Genomic DNA, 17105 nt, shown 5'->3' on the forward strand with positions numbered 1-17105 from the left:
AAAGCGGATAAAACTCATAACTAATGTACATTTCTGTATTTTTGACACAATCAACATAAAACGTGCTTTTATTTATAGTTATTTTATCAATTATTTTATATATGACAATTCGACATTTCTTGAAGCATAAAAAAACCGTTGTTATCGTTTTATCACGTATGCAAGATTAAAATCATTCATTCCATGAAGACAGGGGAAGGTAACTTTTCTTTTAGTTTCACCTTCAATCCCTCCATTCAAGATATACGTACAGGTGACGGGGTTAACAAAAAAAATATTGTAAAATCCTACTAAATCATGGGACACCTGAAGGGTACATTCCAACAGCAGTTTCTTATTGGTTTTAGGGCTCATACGTAGGTACGTTTGCTGTATTCAACAGAATATGTGCTAAACAACTCAAATGTAGCTGTTTAGAGAACTTTTAATTTCATTTTGTTGAAGAAAAAAAAATGTTTATTAATTTTTATTAATTTTGAGTGAATTTATTTCAGTCATACAGTGAAATACTCGTTGGTTCGTGAGTTTAGGTCTCGTGCCTTTCCAGGTGGTGGCGGTAATCTTCAAAAGTTTTCTGTTAACGGGTAGAAGAAGAACTACGGAACTGTCCAACAGCAAAATGTTTATTCATACAGAAAACCGAACTGTAAACTTTTGGTAGTCTTTATCTGTAACTGTCTTGACCTCAAACAAACGTAGGAATGGCATCTGAAAGCCACAAGTGTTCGTGTTGCTCCCATCCAGTCTCCTCCTCCAGTGTTTACCAGACGCTGGATGAAATGGATTTTGAACGAGGTTTGTTTCTATGTGAATAGTTAAATTAATAAACAAATAAAACTTAAAAATGAAGCTTAGACTTACATGTCCGTGTCACTTTTGAAGAGACGATTTTTGTTGTCAGTTAAATTCAGAGCTGCTTTATTTGATCTGACCCACATGTGCACTGCTGTGTTGTTATTCCCTGCAGGTATCTGGTCTGCTGCCATGGACGGTGATTTGGAGAGGGTTAAATCTTTGTTCCAGAAAGGCACAGACCCAAACCTGAGAGATAAAGCTGGATACACAGCTCTGGTGAGTTTACTGGAGTTATGGTTGGCAGTAATTCCTGTTGTGTCTCCTGTTTATTATTGTGTTTTGTTTCAGCACTATGCAAGTCGCAGTGGTCATCACCCTGTATGCAAGTTTCTCCTGGAGAATGGTGCGTGTGCATCTCCCCAGACACCAGGAGGTGCCACGCCAATCCATCGATCAGCCTACTGCGGTCATCTTGATGTGGTGAGGCTCCTGCTGCACCACAGAGCGGATCCAATGATCTGTGATGATGACGGTGCTTCCCCTTTACACAAGGTAAAAAAATAACCTTCCAACACATAACCAAACACAATTGAAAGATAACTTTATTAAACTTAAATATGTGCTTTTACTTGTGCTCTGTTTTTAATGCTCAAGCAGGCTGCAGAACGGGGTCACGAGGAGGTATGCCAGCTGCTTCTTGAGCATAGTCCAGCACTCTGCAGCCAGGCAAACAAGAGACTGCAGCTACCCTACCAGCTGGCACCCCGGGGAGACCTGCAGGAGCTCTTAAAACCACCTAGGTGAAATCAGGGACACAGCATCTGCAGCATTCAGAGGTGCTTAAATCAGACAAATGAGTTCACAACGGATGAGGTTACGTTCATTCTGAACTGGATTCAATGCATTTGGCTCCTTTTGTTCTGGACTTGGGCAAAGAGCCACTGAGTGAAACAGCTTGGACACAACAATGCATGTGTTAGTGTGTAGGGATACAAGGAATGAGCATCATGTTTATGCTGAAACATAAAAACGGACACAAAAAATGAAGACTTTATGAAATAAAACAGCAGATGGAAACTTTTCAAGTGATAGCATCTCAAGATCTTTTTACACAGAAATACGTAAAAAGAAAACTTGACAAGTACAGGTTCTGATTTGATTTCCCAGAAGTGGGAAAAGTCCAGGCTCCAAACTGTAGTGATGTTACAGCAAAAAGTATTCAATTTTACTGTAATGTTTAGGTTAGCTGGTTGGGCAACCCAGAGCTGCTTCTCTGAATCTCTATTACGCTCAGTTGAAGTTAAATTAGATGAAAAGAAGAGCGATTGAAATGTTTGAGAGTCAACAACAGTTATTAGAAGAAGTAAAACAGTAAAGAAAAGGATCATGGTGTCTCTACTCAAGTGAAGTTGTAAGTGCTTTAACCTCCACCTCTTTCTATAAATGGCCACACAAATGAGTCTCTTCACTTGCATGCAGAGATGTACAGCATGTGATATCACTGTGGCACCATCAGTTGTTTACATTGTACTTGTGCCATCTTTTTCAAGCTAATTTGTATGAAAACCTGAGGCTAGCACCTCATCTGTGTTGGGCTATTTGTTTGTCAAATTTCTGTGAAGTTGGTATCACAGAGCCTTTAAAATCCAGTGTCCAGCAGAGGGAGCTGTTGTTTTAAATGTGAAGGCGTTCATTCTAAGTAGAGCATGTGAATTTGCTGGCAGCTCACAAACAGTGACCTCATTCGATCCTCCCTGCACCCTGTCTGAAAACTGAAAAGTGAACAGGGTGAGTGTTAGAAAGAGAGAAAAGACTCAGAGTAGCCGTTGGAGCTGATAGTGGGACATCATGAGTGGACATCACTGCTCAGAAAAGTCATGTTTATCTCACTGGATCAGCTCACTCACGCATTGGTGCAGTGACTCACCGGCAACTTCAACAAACTGTGGATGGTGTTTTAGGTCACTTTGACATATTTCACTCATTAAAAAAAGTTTTAAAAATTTGACACAGTCTTATGAACACTTGTGTTCAGTCAACATATTTTCCCAGTGACTTGTTGCTAATTACCGAAATGTTTCATCTGCTTCTTTGTGAGTATTTTAGCACAAACTTTGGTCCCAGTGCTGCTGATGTGAAGTACCAAAAGTTTTCCACATGAGAGCAGATACTGAGGTTTTAAGGAGCTCTTGGCAAAGTGAAAACCTCAAACTGTTTGATTTTTCTCCATTCTGGAAACTTAGGATGCTTATTAGTGACTCACAGAACCTCTTTTTATTCAAATGTGACCTGGGAGACCAAGCCAAATTGAGGATAGCTTCTCCTTTGCACATTCTTGTCAGAAGTCTGTTGACCTCAATACTTTTTAAAAGGTTTCACAGTTGGTAAGTTTTGCCCTCTAAGCAAGAGGATTCTTCCTTTCTGGAGTTATCAAAAGCACATTACTGGGAGTTTTTTGTTTTAGTTTGAAAGGGACCAAAGGATGGAAGCCTGCGGGTGAATTAAGGATGTTGATATTTCCATGCCTACAGAAACAGATGGAAACACTCTCAACAATTGTCTAATATACTTACTTATTCAAAGCATGTTCAACAAGTAACACATGCACATACATGAGGCAGATACCCTCTCGTCTGAGCTGGACTGCACTTCTCCTGCGCTCCTTCAGTCCGCACAAACACAAACCAGCGACAGGAAACCTCTCACTGCACTCTGAGGAACTTTCATTGGGTCCGCTGGTGGGTGGTGTTTCAAAAACTACCTTCAAACCACATCCAGTGCCGTGACTGGAGGGGTGCCAGGCCACATCTGGAGCTCATTGCAGCTGACGCCACACAGCACAAGGAGATGGGGTGTTGGAGCAGGGATGGGGGGGTTGATGGGGTGGGATGGGGGTATTTATGCTGGGAGAACGAAGCCAAGAGAGCTGTTTACGCTCAGTGACAAGTTCCTTCCTCCACACAGCTGAGGAGCCGTAACGAGGATCACCCATTTTGAGGGCCGAATGTTGGTGGTAGCAGGGGTTCGTTCAGGCTCTTCCGCGCTGCTCGGTGAAGATAACCCCGTTATAACTCTTTCAAACTGACTCTGCTTCAGATCAGTATTTTTGACTGGCACTCAGACGATCACAGCCGCCCACAGCACCTCCTAATTGTTCCCCGGCAAGGTTCTTTGTAGCACAATCAAAGTTGATGTCTCAGATTTGCAAGCAGTGAGTGAGGTAATGAAAACCCTCTGTGTCACTCAGTAAAAGCGGAGGAATATTAAAGGCCCTCAGTCTTTTTTTTTTCGATAGATTTTCATGAGCTGCTTTGCATTTGAGAGCAAATGTGGAAACAATCAGAAAACTGCTCTGTGTTGAGGAGCTTGTAAGGAAAAAAAGCTGAAACACATTTTCAAAAATTTCTTTCAGTGAAGTTTGTTCTTGAACAGTTTTCCTCAAGTAAAAAAAACTTCCCAGTCAGTGATTTCATGAAGCATGAGGTGTGATTTTAAGGCTTAGCTTTGGGAGCTTCCCTGTAATGTGAGGACTCCACAAGACGTGGAATTTGGATTACAGCTCTGTTTAGTGAGATTTATTTGGAAAGCAATGAAACTTCCTGGCCCTGGAACCCACTTCCACCATAATGAGCCTGAGTTAAACCAGGACTGGATGCTGTTTTCTTCTGAAATAGAAGGTGGTCTGTGTGCCATGCTTGAACAGCACATTTGAAGTTGGAGCTTAGACTTTACTTTAAACAGCGCTGTGGCCTGAAAGTGGATGATGAGAACAGTTTGTCCTCTGTGCAGAGTTTCCTCTTTAAGAAATATGTTTAGGCTGCAGAATTAGTTGCTTCAAGGCTACAAAATGGTCCAGTTCATTACTTCTAACAAAAAAAAGTCCTTATAATGATTTTTTTATCGTAGCAGGAGTCTCTTAGTGATACAGGGATGGTTGTTTTCATCCGGTCCTTATCTTTCCTGGCCTCACCTGTACAAAATGAATGCCTCCTTCTGGCCTCCCAGCTGCCCTGCAGAGCCCGACCGGTCTGAGCTCTCCACAAGTAATCAGGTAAATGGCTGGCAGATGGGCACACATTACGAAGTGGAGTACCAGTGTCTGGCTTGGAGGACCGCCCCGTGTTGTCTCATCTGCATCTGAGAGGAAGAAGGAGTGTTGGTGTCGGACAAGATGAGGGGGCGTGTGTAATCAAATCTAAGGGAGCTGCTACTCAGAGATGCTGCATAATCCAATTTAGGCCCACTCCCACTTCAAAGCAGCATGTTGTCTGCTGCTTGAAGAGATGTTGCAGAGCTTGAGCTCCTGCTTTCCAGGTCAGCGGGTGATAAGAGCCATGAGTCTGGAGGCTGCAGCTCAGCTCGTCCCAGCAATCAGCACTCGGACTGTCAGGCTTATCAGGTGATCCAGACACATGTGATTCAAACTTTTTAGTCCAGCTGAATGATTTTTTTTCTAATAGTCTTTTTAACATTTTACATTAAGGGATATCTAGTCAACCTCAGGTCACACTTGGACTAAAATGCATCAAACACATCTGGATGATGTCAGAACTTCACTACAGGCGATAATAATCATGTAAGAGTTTACCCAGGAAATGGTTCTCAGTGCACGCGCTGTGATTTCACCCTTATTACCGTATGTTTCAAGAGGAAGGTTTATTTTCCCAGATCTTTTTTTCCACTCTCTTTGGTGGATGGTTAAGCTTCTTTATATTGATTATGGAGATGTAATCTTCTCAAAAGCGCAGCCAGACAAACAACCCATAAGCTGTACCATATGAGTCAGAGGACGATTAATGAAGCTTTTGGGTTCATATATCCAGGTCCCATCGTACCTGACGGCTGCAGGAATTAGATCATCATGTATCCTCTCATTAGTGTACTCTAGAACTTTGGGAATCTTCTCTAAGTGCTCCTGGTTTAACTTTTACAGCGTGTTTTGCATTTTTACATTTTCTTCTACATGTTGACTTTTAACCTAAAAGCCGAGTAATTACAGTGCATGTGCAGACTGCTGCTGAGATTCACAAAGGGTCAAGACCACAGAATGTAGAGGAAGATGCACGGCACAACTTCTGCCTGATGGTCAAGCCAAAAGTTGTAGAGCTCCCAGAGTTGACTGACAGTTGGAAGTCTCAAAGCCCACCTCCACTGTTATAACAGATTGACTGGGTCAAACACTAAAACGTACAGGTTATTTTTAAGGTCCCATATTCTGCTCCTTTTCTGCAGTTTAATATGGATCATTGATGTCTTCATGAAATGGTAATGGAAATGGTTTGGTCCAAAAAGCCAATAAATCAAGCACAGCAGCATTGTTTCCAGGCTCTCATAGCCCCTCTGTTCAGAACGCTCTGATTTAGTGGGCGTGGCCTCCATATGTAAATGAGCCACCACTGATACCGCACCGCTCTTCCGCGTCACTGAGAGCGGTACCACGAGCTCCGAGTTCATAATGTTTAGAAAACAGCGAAGCTCATTTACCCTAACATTATAGGCTAAAACAACAGGCTAACCACAGCTAAAGTTAGCATCCTGAAGCTAAACAGAGACAGGGCGGACACTGAGGAAAAGCTCTTACATCTGCTCCACAGCACACAGCATTTAAAATACTCACATTTCCAGGGTCCGAGGTTTGTTGGCAGATGGTTGGTAATGCGCCTGGATTCAGGACCAGTCTATTCGCTAGCCCTCTGTTGTACTGTCCAAAGTTGGAAAAGCAGTTGGCCGTGAAGTGACAAGCACACACATGCACAGTTTTACTGAGTGTCTTCTAAGATGGGAAGCTTGTGCATGTGTCTGTTTACAGCCAAAAACAAAGCAGTGATGGCTCTTCAACCTTAGAATTCTCCTCCCTGCTGCTGGAGAGATTTTCTCTGCTTAAGTGCAACAAAATTGTTGCACTTGTTGAAAATTAATAAAGTGATTTTTGCATAATATGGGACCTTTAAGTGAATTATTGGTGCTAACAAGAGGAACTGTCATACTTTTTTTTCATTTTCTTTAGTGAAAAGATATATTTTCTTTCTTCTTGCTTCTCAGGGAGTAAACTTATGCGACGCATCATGTTTTTAGCATGAGGACAGTGACACAAATGTATACAACAGTTGGGAGGCAACAGTTGAGAGAGGAGGAAGATGTGCATTTTCTAGCTGGAATTACAGTCACTGTTTTGAGTTTGTGTCAGCTTAAGATAACAATATTAAGGCTCGTTCTACACTCTGTATGGGTAGCTTCCGTACAATCTTTGAAACATTCATGAATCAATTTGAGAGAGCACTGCAGCCATAAATGCTTGGGAAATTGTTTGACTTTTACCTGGAGAAAGTTGAGTCCCATCTTTCACTGTGACTCCCTCTATTCCATGAGCTGAATCCTCTGTTACGCTTAAATCCATTTGTTTATGAGCAGGGCATCAAAACGTAGGCTACCTGCAACAAGATACGCACTGACAAGCAGGGGTGTGCCTGGATTTTTTAGACTGGGGTGCCCCACATGGCAATGACATTTATTTTTGCATATTTGTATTACAAATTCAGGTTTAACAGGCTACAACTTAAACAAAAAGTGAAACTGATAAAACCAAACTAGTTTAAAACAAAGTGTCTAAAATTTTAATTTAATGCTACAATTTAACTGAAAAGTAGTGTAATGTGCCAAATCAAACTTTATGACCATTCTTTAGTTATAATTTAAAATTCTAAACATAAAAGAAAACATGTTGACTCATATTATTCACTGTAATCGCATTCCCACAATTTTGCTAAATCATGCAGCTTTATGAGGCGGTGGGAGGAGTTGTCAGCAGCTGCTGAATGTAACTGAAAAAGTAACTTGTAATCTAACTTACTTTTAAAATTGAGTAATCAGTAAAGTAACTAAGTTATTTTTTAAAGGAGTAATCAGTAATCACATTACTCTTATAAGGTAACTGTGACAGCACTGCTAATGTGGGCTCCTGCTGGGTTTTTACCAGGTAAGCGGCTGGATCATCTCTGCCTATACATTAGCTGCAAAAATGATGCCCAGTGCAATATGTGAGCTCTAGATGTTGTGGAGAGACTAATTCTTTGAGCAAGCATCATCAGCCCTTTCGTTATACAGGCGAACATAAATTAGTCACTTTCTAACAGGTTAGGTTTATAACGCTGTTATATGTTTATGTTATCAGAACTTTGTGTTCTAGGTCAAATTACTGCCAAACTGGGCCATGCTGTAGGATGCTATCTTTCATCTGTGTTTGTTTACATCTGGGTCGTACATCATTAAAGCATTAGACACTGACCAGAGATACATCTCAAGGACTGCTGTGCCACAGCTCAACACAACATATGAATTGTAATATTTGCATTCAATAGTAAACAATGATTTGTCTGACCAGCAGGTAATCCTACTGAGTAGCAAAAGCAACAGTGATGATAATGGTTAATCAGTCATATCCCTAGTAGGAACAGATCTTGTCAGTGCTTATTTTTATACCCTACCTGTGAATAAATTAAGAGTACATTGCAAAAAGTCCAAACTAAGCAAGCTTTTTTTGTAATCCTAGTAAAAAAAACATCATTTTCACATTATTTCAGGGTATAAAAAGCCAAACATGAAAGGTGGGTTACTTGTAATGAGTGTCAGAATCTTCCAGTGGAGTGTGAAGACAATAAAATACATTTCTGAAATTAAAACTTAATTTCTGTTTAAAATAACTTTAAAAATATTTTTTCGTATTACCATGGCATGTTTGTCAGCTATACTTTGTCTCTTAGTATTTCAAAATGAGATGTTTTTCTGAGCTTTGTAGGTAAATGTGGCTTGTTTTAAGTCTTATAAGACACTCTTAAGAGAAATGATTAAAATGCAGTTAAGTTGTTTAAGTTTGTAGTGTAGGGTTCAATCAGTGGCATAAATATGGAAGGTGTTGCAGCTTAACCGGGGCCCAGATGCTGTCAGGGGCCTGTGAAGGAAGAAAATAAAGCGTGCATCTGTGTGCGCATGTATTTAGGGCGGGGATGGGTGCACAAAAAAAGTTTGCACCAGGGCCTATCACTGTGATGTTACGCTACTGGGTTCAATGAACATGAGATGAATTGTGAGGACTCAATCCAATATACAAACATAATCACAAAAACTTGTCCTAAAAATTCTACCTTTACACTTTTATCATGGCTCAGGATTAAATATTTTTCTAAATAATGCCTAGATAACTATCTGCTTCTTATAACCATTTAGAAACATTTTTGTTATACTAGATCCCACCTTTGAAGTTGTGAATATCCCATACCAACCATGGTGGGTTATTTTTCATTTATTTATTTTTTGTGTGTAAAGATCAAAATCTTAAATTTACATCACACTAAAAATTCCTGAGCATGTAGATACTAAAAGTCAATTATTTCACCTGGATGTCAGAACACAAACAGCAACAAGAAGAGGCAACTTTGGAATAACATTCATTTGGGAAGCGAAAACAAAACTTTACAAGATGGACACTTTATTTCTGTCCCATGTGTGAAAAGCACACTGTCTGCTAAGAGCTTTGTGTATCAATGTGAGGGTGTAAATGCTTCATTAGGTCGTGTTGCTGTTGCCCCCACAGAGGACATACAAATCTTTGGTCAACAGATATGCTGATATGTGGTCACGGTACGTTAGCCACTCCAGTTCTGGTAACCATCATCTTTAAATGTCAGTCAACTTTGATTTGTTTTTCATGTTTGCATCAGTTGAAAAGTACAAATAGAAAAACTCTCACACCATAGAAAGCTACATAAAACTGGGCAGGAGAAAAGTCATTTTTTTCTTTTGTCTCTATAGAAAGATATCACATCAGGATGTTGGGTGTAAATATTTACATCGACTCAATCAAGATAAGATAAGATAAGATAATCCTTTATTGATCCCCAGAGGGGAAATTCAGGTATTGCAGCAGTACAGGGAAAATTCAAAGGTAGCAGGATGCACTGGGAGAAAATAAAATAAAAATAGAATAAAAAATAAAAAATAAAAAAAATCAGATGCTAAGAGAAGTAGCATTTTGAAGTAACTCACATTGGTAATCTGATACACTGATGGTCTCATTTTACAACAATCAGGCATATATCTAGAAGGGGGACTTTTTCAAGATCACTTTCAAACTCCTCACAGACCCTTTAAATTTAAAGTGAGCTCATAATTTTGATGAAAAGAAAAAAAAAAAGATCAGTTTCTACATATTGAATGGCAGCTTCACACTGCTGTGTTTTACAAACAGTAAATAATTGACTTGCAAACCATGAAATTGTACACTGTGTCCTTTTCAGTAAATGGTGTTGTAATAATAAGCCGTCATATATAGACTGTTGTAGAACTGGGTCTGAGTTTTATGGGTTCATATTTTATGTATCGTGTCTCCTCTATTCAATCATTGACAGAGCTGACTCATAATGGATGGATTTCCCGTAATGACAAGACCCTGCAGGCCTTTCCTATTCGGAGATCAGATCTGATAAATCCCATCCTTCAAAGTCCTCACACAGCACGGAAGATTGAGTCTGAGGGCAGAACTAAAAGCTCCATTTGATGGAAATTATCCACAACTAAAACAAAGCAGCTGACACCAAATTAGTTAAGATTCTTGTTACACCAAACAGAAATACATTCACCAACGCACTGTGACAATCCTCCCTTTCAGTGTGATTGACCGGGAGAACGTAACACCGGGTTGCACGTGTAATTGAACAAGATGGTTACGCTGATGAACTGAGACTCACAGAGGCACACCGTCCCTCTGTCAGCAGGTGCCCAGCACACACTGGCCCATTCATATGCGCATTCCTGTCTCTCCTCTCGCAGCTCAGCAGGTTCCTCCCGGCCACTCAGGACAGGGGCCGACGCACACAAAGGGTCTTCAATCTGCCTCAGACAACAGGCAGCATAAAGGCCCGGAAAGCCACAACAGCGTCCTGTCAAAGAGTGGGGGGGTCAAGGGGTGGTGGTGAACAGAGCTTGGGGGGCCCTGTGCGGAGCAGGGGCGCTGCTGACTGATGGATGAGGGCTGGGCTCTGAGGTTTTTTGTGTATAAAGGAGGATATTTGTACTTGCTGGGTAACAATGGAATGCAAACAGTAAAAAGCCGGGACAATAAAACAGCACTTTGGGGCGATGAAGAGGCTGCTAGGGAAATCATCATGCAAAGCAAACCCCGGGGGCTGGGGGAGGCCAATATTGTTCACTCTGAGGATTGCATGACTTCATGTTTGTCCTCATGCTGATGTGTGGCTTAGACTGCCTTCAGTTTGCTTTTGCATAAGGTATCCCTGGCTTTAACAGCGTCCGGCACATTTCCTTACACTGAAAGGAAGTGAGGAGTGATCAGAGATGCCCCACCTTCTCTTAAAAACAGGCGGTGTTCAGGCTGAGCTTTTGTGGGCAACATCTAAGCCAAAGTTCAACTGACACACATAGATTTGGCCCTATCTCCACATAGCATTGTGTAATTATTAATGAAAATGAGAAGTGTGATGCTGTCATTTTATAGCCAGTCAGTATCTGTAGGTCTGTCTATATGTTTCTTTAGAGACCATGGCATGTGCATATCTCTGGGACAGGTTAATGATTCATGACTGAGATGTTTCAGGTTAGCTTAGCATGATACAACTTCTGCTTTCATTCTCCTACAGGTGCTAGTAAACTGATTTAGCTAAATAAGAGCCACATTCACCAAACAAGTCAAGAAATGTTCTTATTATTTCTTTATTTATTATTTCTATTCCCCATTAGCAGTTTTTAGGCACTTCAGGCTCATTTTCATCTATTTTCTTGCAATAAAATATTTTTCTGGTGAGTGTGGCTCATATTAAGTCTAATACCACAACAAATCCTTTCTTAAAAGTAAGACAAACACATGCTTGGATTTAATTTTTTTTTTTGCATTGTAGAGAAAGAAAGCAGAGCTTAACTTTGTTTACAGCAATCTCTTCACCAATAGGCTGTCCAAAGCACTTAATTGAAGAACAGGCTGGAAAAAGAGTCAAAAACACCAGTAAATATAGTTTCTGGAATACAACACCAACATTAAGATCAAGAAGGTGTCCAAAAGCTCAGATGAAATAAATTCCTGAGGTAAATCTTAAGTAAAACAATGAAATAAAAGTCTGACTAAGACCATAAACCATCCCTTTTTGCAACCATAAACAATCAAATGCCATCTTTTATTGGTCTCCAATTGCTTTTTTTAATTATGTCTCATCTGTTTCACACACATTTTACCACCCTCAGCTTTCACTGTTCACACAGAGAGGAGAGATTTCCAGAGTTCCAGATATATGACTCATCTCTTATCATAAGAAGAAAACAATAAGCATCCAAATGAAAAAACAACCACCACATGTTAGGACTCCTGCCAAGGCTTTTGTGTCTTGTGTGGAGCTTATTATTAACGGCCTACAGCACATCTCAAGGGAACCCTTTATCAGACACACTAACAGAGAAAGAAACGTCTATAAACTGTCTGGTACCACACTGCTGTTGCATCAAAGATCTTCGCCGTGTTTTGATGCTCTGAAAGCGTAAGATGTGGCCGATGGCAGCACATGCATGTTTAACTCTCACTATTAGTTAACCTTATAAACATGCCTGCTTTTTCTCTGGTATGTATGCGGTTGTCAAACTCACTCCATCTGCTATAGGCAGTAAGAAACTCTCTTTGAAGGAGTGAGTTAATTTCAAGTTGAGCTGAATTAAACAAAAAAGGAAAACTAGAACTGTAAAAAGTGGGAGTCTCACCACAATCCACTTATTTCAACACAAAGACAGTGTGTCCTCTGTCTGCCAGAAAACTGCTGACTGTTTGAGGTTTGCATTTCTGTTTCCTTACCAATTTTCATGTAAAAACTAAGGGTTGTCAGGTAGTACTTTATACTTAAAACATGAAACCTTAGCTATTAGCCTGTTAGCATGAAGACTGGCTAAAGACAAAGAAGACATATGTTTCACCAGCACCTCCAAAACTCACTGATCTTTCTTAAAAAGTATCTCTGTTATTCTTATGCTGAAAACCCTTATTTGAGCCTGTGATTGGGAATGTTTTGTTTTAGCCGCTGTCTCTTTAAGGCTCCCTGCTCCACAAACCCCCTTCCTTCTGATTGGAAGCGCTATGGAAAGACCTTTGCAATTGAGGCCCCTCCAACTTGTCATGAACCAGTTTGGAGATCCTGTTATATCTTCATCATTCATGTAGGCTCATGAAGATCTTGTGAAGATCTCTTGCAATTTCTACAACAGACTATTTTAATCCATTTACAGGCAAATTCAAGTATTTCTACAACATTTCAATATGTAAATGTTTAGCAATCTGCACATTTAGTCTGAACATCCAGCGTTGTTACTTTGTATCCATGTTTAAAATATGGGGAAGCAGAACAGAGTGTTAAAAGTTGACTATGTTTCTCTTTAAAAATAAATAAATAAATAAAATACTCTGCCAGTTTATCATCACTCCAAAGCACTTCTGAATCCAGTTTGACTATTCTGTTTACAGATTCTACATGACAATAAATCTGTCCACAGCAGCCTTGATTTTGAACATGGACAGTGTTCTGGTTTCAGTTTATCCTATTTTGTAGTCTAAGTATTACTGACAAACTCTCTATCAGCAGTCTTTAATGTTTGCAGGAAAACCAGTTTTTATGAAGAGCAAATGTGGAATGTAGACCACTGTGGTGACATCCTAGCTCCAGTCAGCTGTAATCTGAGGATGATTTATCCACAGTGTCTCTTTAAACAGATATTTTCATGCAAGTGCAGAAAATAAACCATTGTGGAACAAAAATTAGAATTTGACCAACAAATCTACTTGATGTTGTGTTACAGAGGCCCATGGGCATCTACAAATGATTGAGCCAACCTTCTTTAAACTAAAAAATGTTGTAAAAGTTGCTTCCTTCAAAGCAGTTTTTAGTTTTTACACAACTCTGTCATTTTGTTGTATTCAAGCAAACTTAAAACCAATACATTGATTGTGGACTATCAGATAATAGATTCCTTTTTTATGTTTCGTATTTGAAACATGAACTGACTCTACCCAGGGCATCAAAATGGACAGAAATAATGGGGTTAACATATGTAAACAAACTACAGTTAAGAAAATATTTGCTGGAAGTTTCCTTAAATGCTAGCTACACAAGAAAAACTGAATAATTGCCTCCCGCTACTGGTAGTTACTTTATAAATTGCCCAATTTTGCCACACAGATTTGGGTCAAGACTAGGTTTGTGTTTTTCTAGCCATTGCTATAGTAGTGTCTTAGACTTAGTGCTGTTAACATTGATGCTTATTCGTGACCCACTTAAACTGATCCAATCCACATGGAGGACTTATAACTTCTATAAGGTTAGTTTTCATGTCTAAATAGGTGGTGGTGGATGTGAAAGAAACAATTTTTTTTCTTTTTTCCACAGCCAATACTTAAAATGAGCGATGCTTTAGACAGTTAGGCCCCGTTAACAAAACAACTTTTCTCCCCAAAACACAGAAATGCAGAGGAAAGGTTTGCGTTTACACAGAAATGCTGAGGGACTGAAAACACTGTAGTAAGCATGCCAGGCCTGTAGTAGGCGCTATAACTGTCTTGTCCAGAAACTGCTTTTGGTAGATCTCCACCGAAGTAGAGTTGGGCCAATCATCTGGTGTATTGGTGAATGCCAAGCGCAGAAGTGGTGCAACAGATGCACATTTTGTTGAAAAAGAGTCAGCTGATTCAACAGATTAAGTAACACAAGCACAACATGGCATTTTGTTACAATCGTAACAACAGTATTGTTGTACCAGACATGTGCAAAGTAGAGTGTGTCATGAGGTTTTCCACTGAAAACACCAGGTTGCTGTTTACATGGTAATAGTGCCTACTGCTACTCCACTCTGGAGGCAAATGTTAGCATTTTAGGTCGGCAAATTTCTGTGTAAACGAAAGGCCAAATCCCAACAATACTTTTGTGTTTCACCCTCAAACTGTTGTCGTGTAAACGGCCCCTTAGAGGCATGTTGGAAATGATTTTGTCAGAACACACAACCTAAGCATGAACAGGACAGGGTCATCAAAGAGATAAGACCTACAGATATGTCCACAAGGAGCACCAAAGTCAAACTAAGAGTTTCTCATTGGAGCTTTAAGAGGAGATGAATGGTGTGCGAGCGAGGTTCAGTTCCCTCACTTCTTTCCTACTCTTTGCAGCTACATTCCTTTCATTTCCAAACCTTGAGTCATCAAGAGGTTTGACAAAATGTGTTAAATTATGCTTTTTGCTCTTCAAATGCTGACAGCTGGCCTAAAAATGTAAGATGGCCTTTGAATAAAGGTATTTTAACAGTTTTAAAACTTAGGATAACAAAAGAAGACTTAGATGGTGACTTAAAATCAAACTATGTGTGTGTGTATTAAATAAAGCTGCTTTTACAGAGGTAGTTATTCATTCCAGCATCTGTTAGATTTCAGTGTTTTCACTGACTTCAGAGGTAGTTTGTGGTTTGATCTCATGTGAAATTTTAGTCTTTTTTTACTAAGTATATTTTTCCGCAGTTGTCTCTTCATTCACTTTGCCAAATTTGTTTTAGTGGTTAAATGATTTGAACTAAAAATGGATCAATAACAGCCAATCCACCCTTTATCTAATCTGAAGTCAAAGCAGTTGTACACGCTGTTACAACATGCAGATATCCGCCTGCGTCCCCTGATAGCAGCTCGGTTTGTGGCTTGTGCCACAGTCAATATAACAGTAATAAGACACTGGTTTCTTAGTAGAGCAGCAGTGAGTAAAGACATAAACTGTTTAAAAACAGAGTTTGATCTTCTCAAAGAAAGGACAGTCACCTCGTTTTGAACCTGTCCTCAACACCTCACTGGGTTCACTTTGCAGAGGAGATAAAAGACAAACACATGTTGGAACACAAGTCTTTTTTTTAGTCCTCTTTAACTTTAATCCGTCCACCAAGCTGGGCTTCACGTGTCTCTGCAGCTTCAGTCGTCAATCACTTGTGACATGTAATCAAAGACCACATGGCCTCTTCATATATGAACTATGTGTTTGATCAGAGCAAACTCTTATTTGTGCTGAGCTGACAGAAACATTTAAAATTCTGATGCTCTTTGAAATGCTGCCAAGCCATATGATCTGTATGCCAGAGCAGAAAGCTGTTTTATGGATGGACTGAACGGGAAGATGATGAAAGTGCTCACTTTAAGTCAGTGAATTTTCATTCATGTAACTTATGTGAAACTATGCATGGAAAGAAGTTTTATCTACCAAGAGATCGCTTTAGATTTTACCCTCTGCTTTTGATTAGTTTTTTATTATCACCCACCTGTTTGTAATGTCAAGTTTTATCTTCCATCATGTACAATTTTTCCCCTAGAAAGTTAAGTTCTCACTGAAAGCTTAACTCCTCTGTAAAAGGGAACACTTTTATGTGTGAAAAAAATTGATCTTTTTTTATAGTCCCCCTTCAAAGTGAAACCGTCATACAAGGAGAGCCAAACGTCTCCTGATGAACTCTAAAATATTGGTGTCATTTATTGATGGGGTCTCTCATAAAGTTGACACTTATCAACTCTGAAGTTTTAAAAAGGTTGACTGTGATTGTCGATTATCACCGTTTCAGGCTTCCCGTGTTGTCTAGGTTTTCAGTCCCATTGTGAAAAAGACGGGATTTGGGATTTCTGTGGAGGAAGAGGTGCCGTGGATGGCAGGGGGAGCCAGGTCTCCACCAGCCCCGGCAGACCTGCGTCAAGATAGAGACTAACAGCATGCACAGTGTCATGAATTCCGGGTATCTTGTATTCAAAATAAAAGTCCCAAACCTTTCCCGGGGGTAAATGAAAATGGATTAAGTTTAGCAAAAACACTCAAAATCTAGATAAATGACACTAAGAAGCATTAAGAAGAAAGGTAAACATGTTGTAAAAAATAGAAATGCTTCCAGATTAAGAGTCCAGCCATGACTCATTTTCTTACTCATTAGTTGTATAAAAATGACTCATGTCGTGAATCAACTGAAGGTCATCAAACATAACAAAAACAAAGATTTTGGTGTTTTATTATTATTATTTTATTTATTTATTATTTATTTATTTATTTATTTATTTATTTATTTATTTATTTATTTATTTATTTATTTATTTATTTATTTATTTATTCATTCATTTATTTATTTATTTATTTATTTTCAGTTAAGGCAATAATTCCCTGAACATCTGACAAGACCGTAATGCATTTTTATTTTCTCGATATTTTTTCTTTCTTTCTTTCTTTCTTTCTTTCTTTCTTTCTTTCTTTCTTTCTTTC

At 39.4% G+C, this 17105-nt stretch overlaps 1 protein-coding gene across 2 annotated transcripts; it reads left to right on the top strand.

Moving 5' to 3' along the window:
* The first annotated feature begins 596 nt into the window (after nucleotides 1-596).
* On the top strand, nucleotides 597-2738 carry ankrd39 (ankyrin repeat domain 39). Of its 2 annotated transcripts, none has more exons than XM_074670699.1 (4): nucleotides 597-795; nucleotides 968-1071; nucleotides 1144-1347; nucleotides 1450-2738. In XM_074670699.1, the coding sequence occupies exons 1-4, from the start codon at nucleotides 702-704 to the stop codon at nucleotides 1597-1599; spliced, it is 552 nt and encodes a 183-aa protein (XP_074526800.1). In that variant the 5' UTR covers nucleotides 597-701; the 3' UTR covers nucleotides 1600-2738. The 2 variants fall into 2 exon arrangements, with proteins under 2 accessions (XP_074526800.1, XP_074526802.1); XM_074670701.1 differs by having other exon boundaries at nucleotides 1453-2738.
* The last annotated feature ends 14367 nt before the right edge of the window (nucleotides 2739-17105 follow it).

The sequence above is a fragment of the Halichoeres trimaculatus genome, unplaced genomic scaffold (genome assembly GCF_033239565.1).
Source record: "Halichoeres trimaculatus isolate MK-OKI-2021-1 unplaced genomic scaffold, fHalTri1.1 fHalTri1_scaffold_5, whole genome shotgun sequence".
In the NCBI taxonomy this organism is placed as follows: Eukaryota; Metazoa; Chordata; class Actinopteri; order Labriformes; family Labridae; genus Halichoeres; species Halichoeres trimaculatus.

Coding starts and splice junctions, on each gene's coding strand:
- ankrd39 (XM_074670699.1), top strand. CDS start 702: ATGGCATCTGAAAGCCACAAGTGTTCGTGTTGCTCCCATCCAGTCTCC. Junction 796..967: donor TGAAATGGATTTTGAACGAG/GTTTGTTTCTAT, acceptor TATTCCCTGCAG/GTATCTGGTCTGCTGCCATG. Junction 1,072..1,143: donor AAGCTGGATACACAGCTCTG/GTGAGTTTACTG, acceptor GTTTTGTTTCAG/CACTATGCAAGTCGCAGTGG.